General features: G+C 42.0%; 1 protein-coding gene across 1 annotated transcript in view; it reads right to left on the bottom strand.

The window, feature by feature from the left end:
• CCNYL1 (cyclin Y like 1) overlaps positions 1-19,049 on the bottom strand; it is a 33,743-nt gene extending 14,694 nt beyond the window's left edge. The window contains exons 1-6 of the mRNA XM_030277670.4: positions 18,602-19,049; positions 6,343-6,417; positions 4,062-4,096; positions 2,371-2,471; positions 871-906; positions 93-144 (exon numbers count right to left, since the gene is read on the bottom strand). Coding sequence (XP_030133530.1) covers positions 93-144; positions 871-906; positions 2,371-2,471; positions 4,062-4,096; positions 6,343-6,417; positions 18,602-18,842 — 540 coding nt within the window. The 5' untranslated portion in view covers positions 18,843-19,049. The remainder of the gene's footprint in view (positions 1-92; positions 145-870; positions 907-2,370; positions 2,472-4,061; positions 4,097-6,342; positions 6,418-18,601) is intronic.
• Positions 19,050-19,818: the final 769 nt, after the last annotated feature.

Raw genomic sequence — 19,818 nt, 5'->3', positions numbered from 1 at the left:
TGATTGTGGCCTGGTGCTAATACATTTTTATGACTTATATCATATAAATCAAAATGTTACTGATATACACTCAGGACAAAAAAATTACTTACTGTGAGAGGGTGAGATTTTTCATCAAAAATATCCAATGATCTGTCAGAATCTCTACAAAACAAAAGTCTCTGGTTTAGCAATAAGACCTAATTCGTAATGCTACACTCTACTAAAAATCATTGTTCATTAAAAAGGATCAAGGGACATATTTTATAGTTCAGCTTTTCCTAGAATATGGTATGGAGCTACTTTGTATTTTTGCAAAGCTTTTAATGATGAGTCCTTACAATTAAATATTTAAAATGCTAAACCACAAATAGCTTTCCATGTTCTTGTATTATGCTTACTAAAGTTCTCCCCAAAATGTGAAACTCATTAATAGCATTAGTTCAAAAAGTCAGCTGTAATTCAGAAGCATATGCTGGAACTAGTTGTAATGGCAAGAGTGATTTGTACATGGACAGATTTCCTTCACCCATCAAAACTAATCCATACCTCTGTACTGAGGAAAAGCTGAACAAAGTCCAAAGGCTTATTTGTGGTGAGTTAAGTGTGTTTTCCTCCCTCCCTGTTTTGGAGTTTTATGTGCCATTGGATGGGTGCATTACTGACCCTTCCACAGCTGCTCAAGAGGGAGTACAAAGAGAAAACAGATACAGCATAAAGTGCCAGAGTTTTCACCTCCTTTAATTTTCACCAGCTGTCACTGAAGTGACCAAGGCCATATTTGACTTTATGATCCTGAGAGTTTTTTCCTAGTCTTAGCGATTCTGTGATTTTATATCCCTGGTTCCAGAAGAAAGTAATTATAGTTCAGCAAAGGAAGAGTTCACTCACCTGTTCTTTATATGGTAGAATATTGCTAATGTTACACTAAAAAAAAAAAAGACAAAAATATTTAACAAAGCATTTTCCATGCACACTATTCCACTGCAAAAGCTGTCATTCAGTGGAATGTTACAAATCCATTTTGCAGTGACCTTCCTCTCCCATCCCTAAGCACTACACATCTAATTTCTGATGTTTAGCTGTCTGGACAGAAATTGGCCAAATAAAATCTGCCTGCCAAATTACTTTTAGATTCATTGTCAAAGATATTTGATATCAGATATTTACGCAACAAAATAAGAGTTAAGTTACATTTTCAACATATACCTTAATTTCCTGATTAGACGATATTTAGTGAAAATGTAGACTATTCCCAACTAAAATGTAAGTTCTCCTTGGTGTTACATATACCATTGCAGAGATTCTGCAGATGTTTTAACCCTGTCTAGTTGTCTAATTTAGGAACTGTCTATAAAAGAGAATAATAAAGATAATATTATACCAGTATAATCCAAGAAGTGGACAAGAACAGATTTCAGTCTCTGCTAAGTGAGGCAATAGGTTTCATATATTAACCTCATCTACTGTGGCTAAATTTCAGATTCTTTATTCATGGTGGTAGCAGGAACACTGCCATCACAGGACCCTACCATGAAAAGTTCTGATCTGCTGTCAAGTGTACAACACTTCAAAATGGCACAAGCATAATTTTAGGTTTTTGTTTTGTTTTTCTCTAGAAAAGGAGAAGTGACATGCTGCATACCTTTGTCTGTAACCAAATTTTAAAGTAACAAATCAACTTAGACATTTCCCCAAACTCTATTACACTATTCAGTAAAGCCTTCTTGGCCTCGATCTACTCAGCTTTCCATTCCCCTCAAGCATGATAAAACTCTCTTCTCAATTCTCAGCTGGTATCCTGTAAGTGCAAATAACTGACTTTCTGGTACCCAGATAAATAGCAGCCATTCACATTGAAGAACATAATTATCACCTACCTAAAATAACAAGTACGTGAAAAACAGGCAGAAAGGCCAGAGCTAAACCCTAAGTCAGCAACATGCTGGTTTTCAACAACTAGAGGGCAGACTAATATCATTCTAAAGTACCAAACACAGTCCTGCAACTTCTCCTGCAACTCCACACAAAATCCATTTCAAGTTTTCCCAGGTCAAGAATTTCTTGATTTGGCTTTCAGTGTGGCCTAAACTCCCCATCTCAACACATACTTTCAAACCCACAGTGCTGACACGCTTCTGCACTGCCTCAAGTGCACGATGAGCACACTTTGTAATGGACCGTCCATGAGCTCTGTGACTGAAACAAGAGCTCCCCCCAGCAGTCAATGACCCAGACCTCTACACCCCTTCCGTGACCAACCTGCAGAAGCAGTGCTGTGCTTCTCCCATTCAAGGGTGCCGTTGGCTTTGGAACAGACAAGACCCCCAGAAAATCCCAAATAACCCTTACAATGCCACTCAAGCCCTTGTTGATGACAAGGGTCCTTACCACTTTATTGTGCTTCTAAGGTTAGGCTGACTGACGGTGCTGTCATCTATAAATATTGTCGAGCATGAGCTGTATTTTTTCGTAAGCTGCCCAGGAGAAACCTTGTGGGGGGGAAAAAGGAAAAAAAAAAAAAAAAAGAAGAAAACTGAAATACGTTCAAGAAGAGGGATTCTGTAAGCTTTTGTTTAGCACACTGAATACTGGCTTTACACCTCAAGTGGTTGCTGCTGCAATGCAAGCTACCCTGCAGCCATCTAGTTCCTTTGTGTAAGATAAATTTATAAACCATCCCATGTAATACACAACATGGTTTTAGATAATTTACAGCAGAAATAGCTGGGCTAAAGCAGCAAGTCCTGATTTTCTCAGTTCTCTCCTTTTCCATTCTTGTCAGTTTGTGTCCCAGTCTTCCCTCTCTGTGATGTACTCTATTCGATTTCCCTGTGACTCCATAATCACTTTCTCCCTTCTTTGACACCCTACACCTTTAAAGTTTCTGGTTATCCAGTTTAACATTTGGGGGTTTGTCATGTTACAGTTTCCTGTTTAGCATCTGGAATCTGGAAACAGAGTACTGCTGTTACCTTTACTTTTACTATTATTACTTAGAGCCAGCAATATGCTCCATCATCCATCCTAATCTTGTTCATTCTGTACTGTAAGAAGTCTTCCAATATAACCATACCCAGGCATTTTCAGAGAATGCTTTGCACTAGAGATAGGATGTCATAATTGAGGGAGGAATTTTAATCAAACAATTCAAGATTCATTAGTTTTCACCAGAATTTTTTAAAATGCCTTGTCTAAAACTTGGAAGTCTTAAATACAAAAATGTTGACACCCTTCAAAACTCAACAGCTGCCTAGGAATATCTCCCATTCCCACTGAAGTTTGTCAGCAAAAACACTCCAATCACACTTCACCTCACTACTGGCAGACTAAAGCTGGAATTGTAACAAAAAAGAGAGGAAAAAAGGGAAAAGAATGACCCCCACTCCTTGCATAGTCATGCAAAATAAGATACGTCAAATACCATTATCTTACCAGTACTTTATCAGCAGACACTTTTGGTATTTTTAAGCTTTATGTTACTAACTTCCATTCTTACCTTTACTAGTCAATGATTTTTTATCCACTTATTAATGACATTGCATCTTTTTTTGGTTTTGCTGGTTTTTTTTTTGGTAAGTGAAATGCCCAAACCAACTAATATTTGTGGAAGAAGCTCAGAGCATATTTTCAGATTTTAAAACTAATGGAGTATCACTTGTTTATCATACTGATGATATTTGTTCATTGTTCTCTTTTCACACTGGATACACTTCCTAAAATAAGTCTTGTAGCAATACTCAATCAGCAGTCCTTCAAGACTTGTCATCTCGGCTGGGAAATTAATGCAGTTTTATTTCTGTTTAAAAAAATACAGACAAGTTGGCTTATATTTTCTTTCTGAAATACTTAAAACTGACAACAAAATACTTAATCTTTATTATTTTGACATCAGCCATTCTATGCTTTGTGATATTGGGCCTGTTTATTGATTAGAGATGGATGAAGATAATTCAGTTTTACCTTTCTAAGGAGGATTTGGAACATGTGTAAGACTATATACCTAGAACTACAACAGTTGTTTCCTTGAATTTGTCTTTGGCCCAATATCCTAATATTTACACAGAATCCAGTTTACTTACATGATTTATATGGTTACTCTTCCTCTTCTCTCGCACTAGAAAGAAGGAAAAAGAACGTGAACTGAAAATTTTCCAATTTACATTCAATAAAGTAATTCTATTAACCTAGTTTTCTAAAGTATTGGAGTTTCAAATTTTATTTTAGGTATCTGGAAAAGTAGTTGGAGGAAAAAACACCATGTTTTATCAAGCTATTAAGCTACATGTCTTTCTGTCTACCCACATGTACATTTAGGAACAACTATTTCCCATCACACTAAGGGGAAAAGGTCTCAGCTTAGAAAAGATGCTGTGTATCATGAAAACCAGGATGATTTCAGATAGTTCAAACAGACAATGTCCAACATCCAACAGCAAGCAGAAGCAAAACCAGCACACCCTGAGCCTACCAAAGGCACACAAGGAGGAAGTAAGGTGCCCAGCATTATTTAGCTGTTCTCTCTCCTCCTATTGCAGAAAGTAAAAGGTTATTTCATATACAGGAGATGCTGGCACAAGCTGTGCACCTATTTATCATATAACTGAAACCATGTCATTTGATAATTTTAAACTGTGTTAGTCTTTCAAAAGAGACCGCAAGGTTAAACTTCCAGCTGTGACAGCAGCAATACAGCAGCATGTTAGGGAGTGCTGAGAGCTGCATACATGCACAAAGTACACAAATGTGACCAGCATGGACAGGCACATTTCCAAAGTTCTAACTTCAGATCATTACCACTCTTTAGCAGGATGCATTCTCCTACATATTTAGAAAAACTGATAATTGGAAAAGAGTATCCACATTTTTTTAGTTTTTCTTCATAAATCAAAACTCAATCCTGATAACATCTCACTGAGAGAGAACTTATGGATATTAATTTTACTAATTCTATGGAAGGTCAACTAAAGAAGAATAAGGAAAATTAGAAAATAAATTATTCTGCCCAACTTTTCCACAAAAATTAACTAATTTAATACAGACTTCAGAGAATAGTTTAATAGTTACTAACTCACCTAGAGAAGCCTTTTTCTACATGAACACAAGTCTATGCAATCCAATACATTTTATTTGAAAAATCCAATTAAAAACAATACTAGCCCCAACAAGGCTTTTCACCTAGTTTGGGCATTTTCTGCAGCAAGGCTGGAAGGCTGCACAGTGACAGTGTTCGTGAACTCTGCCAGTGTGTGAGCTGCTCCTTCAGCACTGCTCATCTCAGAGGTGTCTGAAATGAGCAGGTCACACCCTCTGGCTGTTGAAGACTGACCTTAGAGGCCCAAAAAAAAAGAGGTGTTTACATTCCTTGGTATCATCTCTTCTGGAGAGCCAGCTAGTGCTTGTTCCCACTGCTCACAGATTATCTGAGCACTGCAAAGTTGATACAACTGACAATTCTACCACTTGCCACAAGACTGAATAGCAGGACAGCAACTGACAGACCTGTCAAAATAATTCTTTTCTGTGGCAAAGCTGTGCCAAGTTAAAAGACACACTGCAGCTTTCCATCAACACATCCAACCTCAAGTGCATCACTTTCTTAGCAAAACAGTGCTTCAAACAAGAACCAACTATAAAAGAAACAGAAGCATTTTAAAAATAGTATCTTAAACTTCTTTTTGGTTGCAACTTCAAAATGTCCTATTATCAGAATTTGACAACAGGATTTTTATATGTGCAATACAGAAATGCCTCCAGTTTCTAACAGCCTTTTGGAATGCACAAGGTATAGCAACTGTTTCAAAACTGAGTTACTATGTAAAAACAGCATCTGCAAAGAAATTGAAAATTGAGTTATTATGTAAATACAGGACCTGCAAAGAAGTTGAGAATCCCAATACATCTATATATTTAAAACTGGGATTGGAGAATATTTATTCTCTGAAACTATTTAAACATTTTAAAACAACATATGCAAAAGCAACTGGTATAGACTAATGGCTTAGACTTATTATTTATTAAAGAAAACATAGGTTTTTTTTCAACTACAATTTCTTTAAAACAATTTTTGAAACAGTCCTTGGTTGTTAAAAAACCCACCATTGCTTTAAACTTGAATTACACTACTGAAGAGAGCCTTGCTCCTTCAGATTACCAGGATCTGCACTCTGAAATCTGATACTTCAGCTTTTAAAGATCAAGTGATTTTCAGTGTTAAGTAAAATGGTCTACAAACACATTTCTGTGTAAATACATAAATTACTAATCCCTATGCTTTGAAGCACTGTTCTTGAGCGGTTACTTTTGGTTATTTTTCCATTTTTTTCCTGTTTTTTGTTAAATTGGAAAAAAACCTTAACTTACCATCTGTTTGTGACTTGCTCAGGAAAATTGTGCTTGCTCTGGGATGATCTGATGGATTAGATTCCAAGGCTAAATCTGAAATAGGAAGGACAAAAAAAAGGAGATACCTTTAATAAAAGATGATAACTGCAACAGTTCCCACCCAGCCTCAAGTTGCTCAAGCATAGTGATGGAAACAAGATCAATGCCACAGAGAATGGGCTGTCTCTCTGAAACAGAACTGTACTTTTGCCAAGATGAATAAAAATTTTACATTTTTCCCTCTGAGGAAAAAGAAATGAACAAGGAGATCTCAAAAAACTAATTTATCTTCAAAAGTCAATCTGTGCCCCTGCATGCTAGGATAGCTGGGTGTGGGGCATGTGCTTAGTAGTGAGCAGAAAGTCAGAACTTTATCAAGAGAATAATAAAAAAACCATACCAAAACAACAGAAAATTATCACTGCTGATAATTTTTCTTATCTTTCCCTCTGTGGTCTTTCCCTCTATGCTTTATGTACCAAATACAGCAGGAAACAATCTCTGTAGTCTTACAAAAGAACCTAATAAGTAACATTTACAATGCTGATAAATATCAAAACATGAAGCTTAACTATGCAGTTCTTTTGGAATTTCAAATAAAACCATGTAAAGCTAAAATAGAATTATGGAAGAACCAAACTACTATTTTAATCCTTTGCCACAACAGAGCAGTGATGGCATTAGAAAGATGAAATTCACCTTAGATTAAGATGAAAGTGATCCCAAATGTTTGTTGATGAAATTGTGACAATCAAGATGAAATTCGGAGCTGCCTTGGCTTTGACAGAAGAAATAGCTGCTCCGAGGAAGTCATGCTACAGACACAGTGACTTATGTGAACACAAGAACACAATCTAGGGCTGTGATCCTCTAAGTCCTGGAAAGGGCAATTTTGCATCCATTTACAGTTGTCACTCTTATGCCATGCCAGCCATACAAACACACATTCGTGCATGAGCACTTGCACTTTGCAGTGTTCAATCTGGGACACCAACACAGCTGCCACACCCCTAAAAAGAAACGCCATCTAAGAATTGCCATCAACTTTTAATTAAAAAAACCCATAATCTTTTATGCACTCAACCAACAGAACTCTGCCAAACCACAGACTGCCTGGGTGCTGAAGTTTTAACTGTGTGAATGTGCTACTGCAGCTCCCCACAACCCAGCCACAGCCCCCATGCTCCAGCAAGGGACCGCAACTGCAGAAGCCCCCAGCACTCCTCACTGCAGAGTCCCACTGGTGCACAACACCCTGTCAGGCCTCCCATGTTTTCCAGGGGCTTTGCAACACTGCTGGTCTCAGTCCAGCCCTCTTCTCTGGCACCGGTCCATGATGCAGGCCACGTAATTCTCCATCTCTACTGTTTAAGTAAAGTAGCCAACAGCTGTTTAGGAACACCAAGACTATTCAAAAGAGAATTCTCCCCTCCTCTCAAAAAGACCAGAGTCAGCCATAAAAGCAGACCATCTTATGAAGTTTTAAAAAGCTAAATTACAAAACCAGTATTTCTACTGTCACCTCACTGTGCTCATTCTCAGCACACAGTGAACAGATACCCGAGTTTATTCATACAGCAAAATGCAAGAAGTCCTGGCTTAGATACCCTAGAGCAGAATTTGCCTTGCAGCTCATTTCTGTATTTCTGATACACAGCTGATTCTCTGAAAAAATAAAAACCCCAGCACGCAATAGCTATCATGCCATACTCCCACATTTTAAGTACCACTTGTTGCACCTTAACAAAATAGTATAACTTATTTAAAACTTGTCCACAAGTCTGACCAGTTTCTAACACGGATTAACAAAATTATGTTTAAGAGACAGCATACAGCTTCTAATGCTAGTACTGCATTAACAAACAAACCCAACACAAACAGCGATTCAGAAGTGTGAGTATTTTGCCAGCATTCAAGTGACTTAAGTATCATCAACAAGCCAAGCAAGACTAGAATAAGCAGACTTAAAATACAGATTATTATCAGCAAGTTATGATGCAAACAGAGCAAACAACTCAGAACTTACTTATTTACAGTTCAGCATTAATTTTTAGAATAACTGGGTATGTCAAGTTAGAACGGATCTCAGAGGTCTCCAGTTCAACCTCTTGCTGAAAACAGAATCAGCTTTTGGTAGGACATGAGGCTGCTCAAGGCTTTACTGAGCTAAGCCTTGAAAACTTCCAATGAGGGTCCACAGAGCCTAGACCACCTTTCCCATTCGGGGGACTAATACCTACAGGCCTATCAGACTCACTATGGAATGGTAGGGAAGAGCTTGTAGGACTGTACAAGTCTTGGGCCATGTTTAGGGAAAGGCAGCAAGGAAAACTGGGGAGGAAAAAGCACAGGAAAACTGAATTAAAAGGCAACTGAAGTCAGTAACTCCTAACACAGGACTCCATGTTTCTCCTGGCTGAATTTCATAGGGTTGGTGTTGGCCCAGTGCTGTCCAGGTCCCTCTGAATAAGCAGCCTCCAGCACATTGACTGTTGGCTGTCATCTGCAATTTGGGCATCCTCCATCACCTCCTCCAGGTCACTGATAAATATTAAACAGGACAGATGCTTTTTTTCCCAGGGAAGAGACAGTACAGGATAACACCCATCCTCCCTCACCTCATTAAAAAATACACTACTATCTTGACCTCCCTATGGTTTTGACTTACTTTGAAACCATGTGACTTGTTAATGCTCACTTCTTACACTGTTTCTGCCTCTTCTTGTGCTCTGCCAGTCCCTATATCCATGCCTCTTACATGTTAGAAATCAGGTCTAGGACTAAAAGCACAAGAATGGACATAACCAACTTTCATCCCAGACAAGAAGTGTCTGCAATGTCTTCTTGTCATTCCACGCAAGAAGATGCACAGCACTGCAGCATGCACTGATGACACAAAAATTGACTTGGCCACATGAGTCAGCCCCTGAACCAAGCAGACCCACACATTTAAGGAGAGGAACAGAACTGAAAGGACCATAGACTTCAGTGGCTCCAGTACATAATGGCTCTGCCAGACACCAGGAGCTTTCTGCTGGATGAAGCCAGGTGTATCAGCACCCACAGCACATTAAACCCACAACACAGATTATACAACCAGAGTTAAGGTACTAATAGTACAAGACACATCATCTCAGTAGGAAATCACATCAGAAATTATCAAAACCAACGGCAGCTGGGTTTTGTTATTCCAGGATAACATGGCACAAGCAGACATAGTGTACCTGCTTTGGTCTGGCAAGAGACTGCAAAGAAAGATGCATTTAACAGACCACCTCTCTGTAGCTTTCCCCTCATAATCTGCCAGAGAATTTTAACCATCCTGCCTGTGCCATTTCCCCTGGACAATGTTTTTTTCTAAGCAATGGAAAAAGCAGCCATGTAATTTGCTTATCCTAAACTGCCAGTGTTGCTCATGAAATAGCAAAAAGCAACAGCAATACAGCTGAAGGAAACATAAAGCAAGAGGCAGATAAGGGCATGAGCAGAGGTAAAATTTAATGGGAAACAGCAAAAGAAAAGGCAAAGGAAGAGATAAATCTGTCTGCAAACAATTTGACTCACAACCAAGCAAAACTCCTAATACTTCATCCTGGTAGCATTTATGAGTCCAAACCCAAGATAATAGCCCTGAAGGAAAGGGTAAGTCTTGAGCAGGAGCTGCACTAGAAGTTGTATGACAGAAAACTCAAGCTTCACACTAAGCTAATAGAAAAAAAAAAAACAAAAAAACAAAAAAAAACCCATGTATGACGCAAGATAAACAGGAATAATAGGAATTAAAATACGCAGAAACAAGAATGAGAGAAATGAGAGGAATACAGGATGATATAAAAAGCAAGAAAACAGCCCAGAACATTTTTGTTCTAGAGGCTATTAACTCAATAGAAATCAACACACTTTCTATCAGACACTCACACTTAGTGATAAAGGGGTGAGAAGGGAAGATTCCCACCAGAAATTAGGTCTGTGAGAGCACGACAATAATGGTGCTACACAAGGGCCCTTCACCTGTCTGAGAAGTGTGTTAAAAACAATCTTCCCCCTTATTTCTCTGCATCTCTCAGAGCCATTTACTCATGTGTACTACCAAGCCTGTCAGATCAACCCTGCCTCCAGGTGGAGCAGAGAGAAGCCTGAACTTGCTTCCCTCTGCCACTGATCCCCCTTTGAGGAATCCCTAGCAGCTCACTTGCACTTCACACAATCTCAGCTACGGCTGCTGCTGCTGTGCACACACAGTTCCCCACAGGGCAGATCACATCAACTGTAAAGGCAATCCTCTGCCCTAGCTCAAGGTCTCACATCCTTTCCACAACACAAAATCCACATAAAGGCATTACTTTTATCCATGCTGTGTAAGAATGTGTGTAGGTTTTAGGAATTTAAAATGCTAGCTACTTATCTACGGTTTACACACCTCCACGGGTGATTTCTAATTATTACAAACACATTTTACACATTGCATCGTGCTACACGTATTATCCTGTGAATAAAGCTGACAGTCAAAGATGACACTAAGTAGTAGCAGCCCTTTGACAATTTCACTACTTCAGAACAATAAACTATTGCATCTCCTTTAGCAGTTTTAGCCCCATCCTTGGCTTTGCTAGACAGCAGTAACATTTTAATACAGCACAACTTTAAAGCATTAAATAATACAATAATCTCTTAGCTGTAAATTGAATTTTGTCACTTGCTCAATGACTTACTGTGACTAATGCTTGAGTTTCCTTTGTATTTCATTACCTTATGCTGTAAAGATGCCAGCCACTTAACACTCCCAATAAAGATGTAAAAATTATAACAAATTAGATGAGCTAATCTGCCAATCCATTTCAGAAAGTCTGTTATTCCTAACAATAATTTAATATAAAATTATTTCTCCTTCAAATTATGTTACTCTAATTATTTTCCCAGAACCTTTTAGGAAAGTTGCAACTCTGATTTCTGCATTTAACTTGCTTTGTTTATTTGTCCCAGCCACTCCAAATGCACTAGAGAGCCTGGCACGCATAGGTTAATTTCTATTTGCAACTCTCCTTGTTGAAAGATTGTTAAAAGATTATTTCTAAATATTGTGAATTTACACAATAGACACAGTAGAGATATTCTAAAGCCATTTAATAGCTGTCAGTTAATTTTTGTGGCACTCCTACAGAAACAGTAATATCATTACCAATACCCAGCACATATCTAAGTACACACTGATGTTTCTGAAGGATGCAGAAATTACTTCAATACACAATAAGCTCTTTTAATTAGAAAGGGATTATTTGCTCTTTTACACCACACTGTAGAGTTGGGCTGGAGAAACTAACACAGTAAACATTTCCAATTTGCTATTAAAATCAGAAGACTTCAGAAAGCAAAAGTACAGCTATACATATTAAATACTGGAGACTACCTAGGGTTTAAGTAATTTGTTATTTTCTGCGGATTAAAAAAAAAATCAATACCATACTAATACATGTTCTTTCATTTCTCCATACCACTCTGTAAAGCCTCCACAGGACATCCCAACATGATCCTATTGCACCCTGTTCACAGCCCCTGCTGGGGAAACAGGGCTGAGAGATCTGTTCAACTGCACACAGCACAACACCCACCCTCTCCTTCTGGGACCAAACGGAGCTCAGGAGGCTTCCACACATTTCCTGATGTACCTGCCAGGGTTATAACCACTTCCACAGATTTCAGCCAAGGCAGGCTATCAGGAGTGCCCCAAATTCCACAGCAAAAGCAGGACAAGTTAAAACACTGGTAAACAAGAAGCCCCTAAGATTTTATCTTTGAATTAGAAGGAAAACAGTAGCTCACAAACTAGAACACAGAAGTAACTAACATTTTGTTAGGGATGTGTTCCTGTACTGCATTTAATTTAGGGCCGTTTAAAGGACAAGGAGAAAGAATTAGTTCTATGCTGTCACTTTTTATTCCCCACACTGACCTTCACACATAACACAACTCACTATCACCAGAGGTTAAAGTCCAAGTCCACAGCTCTAATTTTCTAATTAATAAGTCAAAACAAAACCAAACAAAAACCAAAACAAAACCTACAAAAAAATCCAAAACCCCTCCCAGCCCCCAAAAAAACAAAACCAAAACCACCAAACCATACAAAAAAAAAAATTGTATACATTAAAGAGTAACCAAATTTTAGAATCTTAGATCCATGCTGACAACAGCAGGCGTAAGGAAACACTCCTCACATGTTCTCTGCCTCACTTCCAAGCCATAGTTCAGAAAGCAGAACAGATGAGTACCAGAAATTCCAGTCTCAGGTTGTGCCTGCAGGTGACCAAAGCAAGACACACTGCAGTGTTTGCTGGTGTCACATGCCACCTGATGGACTGGCATGTGGTACATTTTTCACCTCTTCCAATTGTTCACATTTGCAAATTTCAAATGAAGCCTGGACCTCACCTGCAGTCTGTTCTGTGAAAGAAAAATAACTATCCACGTAACAAAACATGTCCAAGAGCTTTACAGAAAAACTTGTTTTAGTCTTTGAAATATACTGGCATTCAGCAGTTCATAACAAGCCAGTGTTAGCTTTCACACTGGAAAAAAATCAGCAATGTTTGATTACTGCAATAATATGAGACCCTTTCAGAACTCCAAACAGAGGCAAAGCTGTGCTATACACACACAGCTCATCAAACATTGTAGAACACGACCTGGCTTACAGGGGGATTTTTGTGTAAGCTGTTAAGGTAATCCTGATATTCACACCACCTGCAAGGAAAAGCTTCAATTTTATTCATCTGGTTTTACTACACATTTAAAGAAATAGCACCAAGATTTTTTACATCATTACCATCCTCACTTATCTCTTGAAATCAAAACATGCAGAGTTTTCTTCTGAAAACATTCTTTTTCTAATGAGTGAAATAAAAGTGCACATTCAAACTCTAGAGGTAATGAAGAAAAAAACAGATGGGTTTAAAAATATCAACATAAATTTGCTGGCAAGGATCTACAGATGCAAGGTCTGGATTCTTAATGCTTGGTATAATTTCTCTCCTGCTTCCCCACAGTAACTTCTTTCTTCTCCCTGTATGTGGAAGAAACATGGCTAGAAATGTTAATCTAATGTGCAATATGAATATGGGAGGAGTAGGGTTTTGTGTTTTGTTGGCTGTGCAAGAGTTCATTCCCGTGTTAGTCAGCTTTTTGGTATGACCTCACCACAATGCTCACACTTGAGAGAACACATACTTCTAGCCACAGAACTTCTGTTGTTCTACATCTACCCTGCAGGTAGGAGGGAAAACAGCAAATGTCCTGAAGAAAGCCAGCAGAGGATAAGGATGCTAGAGTTAAGTCTCACAGAATCAGCTAAAAATGAATTCAGTTTCCTTAGTTCTGTAAGTCTCATCAAACCCCTTGGATTATGTATTTCCTTTCAATACCTGTTATGCTGAAAGCCTGAAGAAACACACCAGAAACACAAATCAGTCTCCCTCCACATGGGCTTCATGTACATGTGTTCTATACCAACTACTCTTAAAAACATAAGGTTTACTTGCTTGCTGCAAAAGTCTCCAAGACTTACTGAAGAGAAAAAAAAAAAGGATAAAGGATTCCTTAGTTGCCAGCAGTATCCAAGCATAAAAACAGAAACAAAAATACTGCAGTGATGAATTATTTTATTTCAAATTCCTAATTCTGTAGGTAAATTTCATAGCTGTTCCTGGATGACTTTGTGATTCAGTCATTTCCACTGCAGGTACTTCACAGATTGTTTCTAGAGGCCATGGCATCAAGCTTCCTAAGGTAACAACATGGAAGGTGCTTCAGGCTTACAGAAAGTCCAATACTTCATACTTGTCAAGATCACAGACTATCTGCAACTGCTACAAATACCTTTGCAATGAATGTCTAGTCAGTTTTTGGAAAGGGATATTGACAGTTATGGGGAATCAAGCCTGAGTCTAAGTTAGGTGAAAAACTCAGTAGTAACAAGGAAAAAAGGAGAGGGAGTACTAAGAAAAGGCACCAGAGCATCATTTGGTTTTTAGCTCTGGCTTCATGTTTGCCCAAACAGACAACAGTATTTTTCAACCTATGCAGCTACCAATCTTCAAATACAGAGGAACAAAAAGCAACACAAGATGGTTAAACCTCCCCTGTGATAAAACTGTTGGCATCAAAAAGCTGATTCTTTGCACCAAACTGTTTTAACTTAACTAACATTTTAACCAGGATTTTAAAAAGACTCCAACAACAAACAAATCTCAAACTAAAAAAATAAACCAGGAAAAAACCTCCACCCACATGCCTGAAATAAGATGAAATTATATAAGAGAAACAAATGAGCAGTATGTAGACCTTCTGCAAGGAGGTTTATAGACAAAATATCTGTTCATCTTCAACACTGTTTAATAACTGCAGCATGCAGACATCCTGAAGCTTTCAAGTTACTCTGGGCACTAGCCAGGTAAACCTCATTACATCCCTATTAACTCTCCGCTTCTAAGTTCTCTTCCATTTGCTTTCCTATCTAACCAGTGTGTGACGATCACATTCCAATCACCTCCTCTCCTGATCCCATTTGCTGTTCCCTCTTATCCCTGGCTGACTTTTCCCTTGTCATTCTCCATCCCCAGTAATTCAGGTGAGGGTACCAGGTGGCTTTGTCCCACCACTCCAGTAGGGCAACACTCCTCCCCCTGGTTCAAGGGAATCGGGCAAACCTCTGCTCAAACATGAACAGCAGCAGTGCAGGGAGATGATTTCAAGTACAAGTGAGAAACATCTGCTAAGCAAGGTCTTGTTCTAGTTTTATCCAAGGATCAAAGAATTTTTCAAGAAGTATATCTATGTTTAAACATAGGGATCTAGCAAGAAAGTGCCAGCCATAAGAAGTTCTTCCCCCAAATAACCAGAAAAAAAAAAAAATCTCAGGGAAATAAAAAGGAAGCCCAAAATAAAGATTAGCAGACACTCATTTGGGGGGGAAAAACCCAAACAACCAGACAAACCCAAACAAACACCAATCCAATCACCACAGCCCAAATGGCACACTAAGATCAAAGAGCTACAGTTACTAAAACTAGAAAGGAAAGCCTTTTTGGTCAATGCAAACTGTGTTGAACTGTTGATTTAAGGAACACTTAATGCTCGGCTGAAAAGTCAACTAGCTGCTTTAGATTCATGTCAGACTTTGATATTTAATATTAGCAGTAGGCATCAACCTATTTGGAAGAAATTCTGTTTTCAAAGTTATATTTATTCCTTGTTTACTTAATCCAACTTGCTTTAGCATATCAAAATCACAAATTCAGGCTTATTTCTCATTTGGAGAAAGTGTGTACCAAACAGGTTATGGCTCAGGATCTTGGGCACCATAAAATACAAGGTCATGCTTTAAATTTTCTTAGTAGAGGATCTGACAAACCTTTCCTGTTTGAATTAACCTTTGTTGAAACATGAGACTTTCAGTTTTACTGTGTTTTAGCTCCATTCCACCTCATAATTTGTCCATTTTAAGTGAGAATTTTCTTGTTTCCTTCTGTTCTAATACAGACAATCTAAGCAGTGCTGACTGGAAAGTAGTGCCTGTTAAGGAGAAGCTACAGAATAATCCTCACTTAAGAGCACAGACCTGCAGGGAACACATTCCACTTGCTATGGAAGAGCAACACAAAGCTGTGAAACAACACAAGACAAAAAAACTCAAATCTCTGCTGGTACCTTCTGCATCCCTGATACAACAAAAACATTCAATTTTAGCAAAACAAGTGCAAAAGTACTTAAGACTTTAGAACAACAAACAGCACAGAGGTAGAAATGTAAGGAATGAAGCATCTCCATCCCATTTGGATGCTAGCTCTCTGATATATTTAGCTGTTTTCTTAGAAACTCCTAGAACTGGGCAGTGTGGAACAAAAATAGCCAAAATGATCTTGACTTTTTTCCTTGCAGCTTTCTCCTTTCTCTCTGCCAAAGGATTTAAGAAAAGGGCAGTTAGTAGGTTCTCAGCCTCGCTCCCATTACATACTAAGTTTGCATCTTAGCTAGCCTATGATATTATACGATAATGAGTTACAGAAATACATTTTATCCCCAAACAGAAAGGAATACTTTCTAGTAGTCAAGACTGCAGGCTCTTTGCATGGTTTGGGTATGCCAACAGCTTTTACATCCTAGAGTTTAAGAGGAATAAACACAGGTATCTGGTCTATTACAGATTTAGTCTTTCATAGGAGGTATTAAATTAAACAGATAGCTGTCTCGCTTCTAACTTCTTCATAAAGCCTGTAACACTTGATTTCAGACTTCACAAACAGTGCTTTACATTTTGAAGTTAACTGCTTCAATTCTATCCATGGAGTGCATACATTTTTGCATACAAAAATCAACACAAGGAGTTTTACTTCTAAGACTGACTATCCAGAATTTTATTTTAATAAAGGTATCAAACTTTGATACTTTCTGCACCCCTAAAGAATTGCATCAATCAGAAAACTTCAAATATAATATATCACTTGCAGCAGATCAACTTTGGAGGGCAATAGTGAACCACATACCACTGTAAAAGTGATCTTTAAAATCACCTTAAACATATACCACTTATGCAGTTTTAATTTTAGGATTACCTCCTGCCTCAAGACTCAAGTTTCTATAGCCACAAGAGTAAAATTTTTGATAGACAGCTAGTATTTTATTCTTGGGCTATACACTTTTATTCAGGCTTGCAAATTCCAAAAAATTGAATACTTCTCTACTTCAAGGCCAGTCTTGAAACACGGATGAATTCACAATTAAATCTGTTACTTAGCACAGCTGACATGATCACATAGTAAAGATTCAAACAAATACAACCCTTATTCCTGAGGAGATTTGTTCGGCTTAGGCATTTTTACTTGGCTTATTAGAATCTTTAGTGTTTAGCTCCTCCTCCCGTAATGAGTTGAGAGAGAATTCTGTAATAATCTTCCTGCAAAAATAAAGGTTTATTTCTCCTAGGCAGCAAACATAATTTCTACTACTGCACAGCTGTCTCAGAGGAGCTCCAAGGGGCTGACTGCTCCATCTCATTTCTGGAACAGCTGCACCATATGGTGCTGTGTAGAACCCTGTAAGTTGAATAATTCCATTTTGGAAGGTCTCCTCACACTCTTCTGCAGCGAGTCTGTTAGCAAAAATTTTTTTCTAAAGTTCAAGAAGAGTATGGATTACAGTGATTATTGTTACTGTATGCACCGTGCATTAAAGATGTCAGGCAGGCTCTCTTTCTCCAAGATAATATATTTCGCATAGGTGTGGTTATATTTGCGAATGGGAATAGCAAGACGTTAATTAAACTAAGTTTTAAATATCATGAGGTGCTAGACTGCGCCGTGCGGCTGCAGCAGCACCACGTGAGCGCCCGGCCAGACAGGAGCACCCCGAAGCCGTTCCAAGCCCCGGGAATTCCCGCAGCACAGCCCGCAGCTCTCCCGGCTCCGCAGGAGAAGCCTTACGGAGCGGGTCTGGGAGGCACCGCTGCTCCGGGTGCAACTGCGAGGGATCTGAGCAGCACACGCGTACCTTCCCATCAGTGCAAGGAAAGCAAATTAGCAACACCGAGAGCTACCCGACAAGGAACGCCGGTGCCATGAGTCCACAGTTACAACCCTGCACAGCCAAAGTATAAATTACTCACGTCCAGCCAAGGTGATGTCATATGCACACAATCTTTGTAATTCTTAATTCCCTTACTCCCCACACACCCTCTTCCTTCCTCCTGTTCAACAGAGACTGGAAATGCAGCAGCTTTTGCGATCTGCCCGAACGCTACGACCGAGTCACGACTCCATAGTTAAGGAGAAGGGAGCAGCCAGACTTCTCCACCTCAGCCAGGAGCACGGGGGGCTGTGCCACGTCCTCGTCCCCCGACCCCTCTCCGGGATCCGGGCAGGGCTGGGCGCTGCCCGGCAGGGGAGGCGCTCCCGGCCCGGGCGGGGACTCGCCGAGCGGCCCGAGCTCGTCCCGCGGGCGGAGGTCCCGGCCCGAACCCGGACCCGCGGGGCTGTGCCGGCGCCGTGACAGCCGCGGGGAACTTTGCCTGGGGCGCGGTGGGGGCCGAGCCCCGCGGGGCCGGCCGGACCGCGCCGCTGCCCCGCCGCCGGACAAAGGGGCCGCGCCTCGGGCCGCCAGTGCCCCCCGGGTGCCCGCCCGGGCGGAGCGGGGGCACCGAGGGCACGGGGATGCGGTGCCCGGCGCTCCCCGCCCGCCCGCCGCTCACCATCCGGGAACTCCCGGTCGCTGATGTGCTGGAGGTGGGGGCCGCCGCCGCCGCCGGGATCCGAGTCCCCCGACTCGGCCTCCGCCGACCCCGAGCCGCCGCCGCCGCCGCCCGCTGCCGCCGCCTGGTACGCGTCCGCCCAGCGATCGGGCCCCGGTGCTGCCCCGCCGCCGCCGCCGTGAGCCCGGCTGAGCTTGGGGCTGGCGTCCGGGGATACGCAGCAGGTGACGGTGTTGCCCATGGAGCTCGGCGCTCCCCCGCCGGGCCCCGGCTGCGCGGCTCCGGGCTGGGCCGGGGGAGGGGAGGCGGGCGCAGGGCGGGTCGGAGCGCGGGGCGGGCTCAGCGCCTCCGCCCCCGCCCCGGCCGCGCGCGGCCCCGCCCGCCCCCACGGCCGCGCGACCGCCCCGCCGCCTCCCGCACGCGGCGAGCACAGGCCTCGCGCGAGCGGCCGCCGGGGGGAACCCGGGCCCCGCCCCGCCGCCGCCCAATCGCCTCCCGCCGCGGCCCCGCGTGACGGCAGCTCCGCCAATGGGCGCGGGGCTCATCACGCGGCCGCCGCCCCGCCCTCCCCTGGCCTTCCCCACGCGCACGCGCGCGCGCACGGCCGGCCGCGAGGCCTCAGACGCGGCCCGTGGCCACGCCCGCTCGGCGCCGCGCGCTCGGCTCCGCCCCCGGGGGGCTCGCGCTGGCCGGGGGTGCACGTGCTGCGGGAGCGGCCGGGCGGGAATGTGGGAATGCGGGAATGGGGGAATGCGGGAATGGGGGACAGCCCCGGGACAGCCGGGGACAGCCCCGGCACTGCGGCGGCCACAGCGCCAGCGCTGCCCCGCCGCAGCTGCTGCAGTTGGAGCGGCTCGTGTCCCTCCTCCCGTCCCTTCCAGGGGCCGAAGGGCTCCCGGCCCGGGCGGCGGAGCCTCGGCAGTGCCGTGTCCCGCCGCTCGGTGGGCGCTCAGGTCGCTGCTGTGCCGCGGTGCTGCCGGCAGTGCGGGAAGCGACACTGCGCGGGGCCGCCGGCATCCCCCGGGACCACTGGAAGTCCCCAGCAGCTGCGTATTTGCTTGCTGAGGTTCAGCCACCTGAGAGCTCCTCAGAGGACTGGAATGTTCAAATACGCTCCAGGGAAGATGGATTAGAGGGCGAGATACCCACAGCAGTCAGAGGCCCTGATAAACACAAACATGCATTGTTCCGCAATGAAACAACCCATTTTCACTGCA

Source organism: Taeniopygia guttata, chromosome 7 (genome assembly GCF_048771995.1).
Source record: "Taeniopygia guttata chromosome 7, bTaeGut7.mat, whole genome shotgun sequence".
Taxonomy (NCBI): domain Eukaryota; kingdom Metazoa; phylum Chordata; class Aves; order Passeriformes; family Estrildidae; genus Taeniopygia; species Taeniopygia guttata.
The sequence above is the reverse complement of the archived record's forward strand: the minus strand, read 5'-3'. Positions and strand labels throughout refer to the sequence as shown.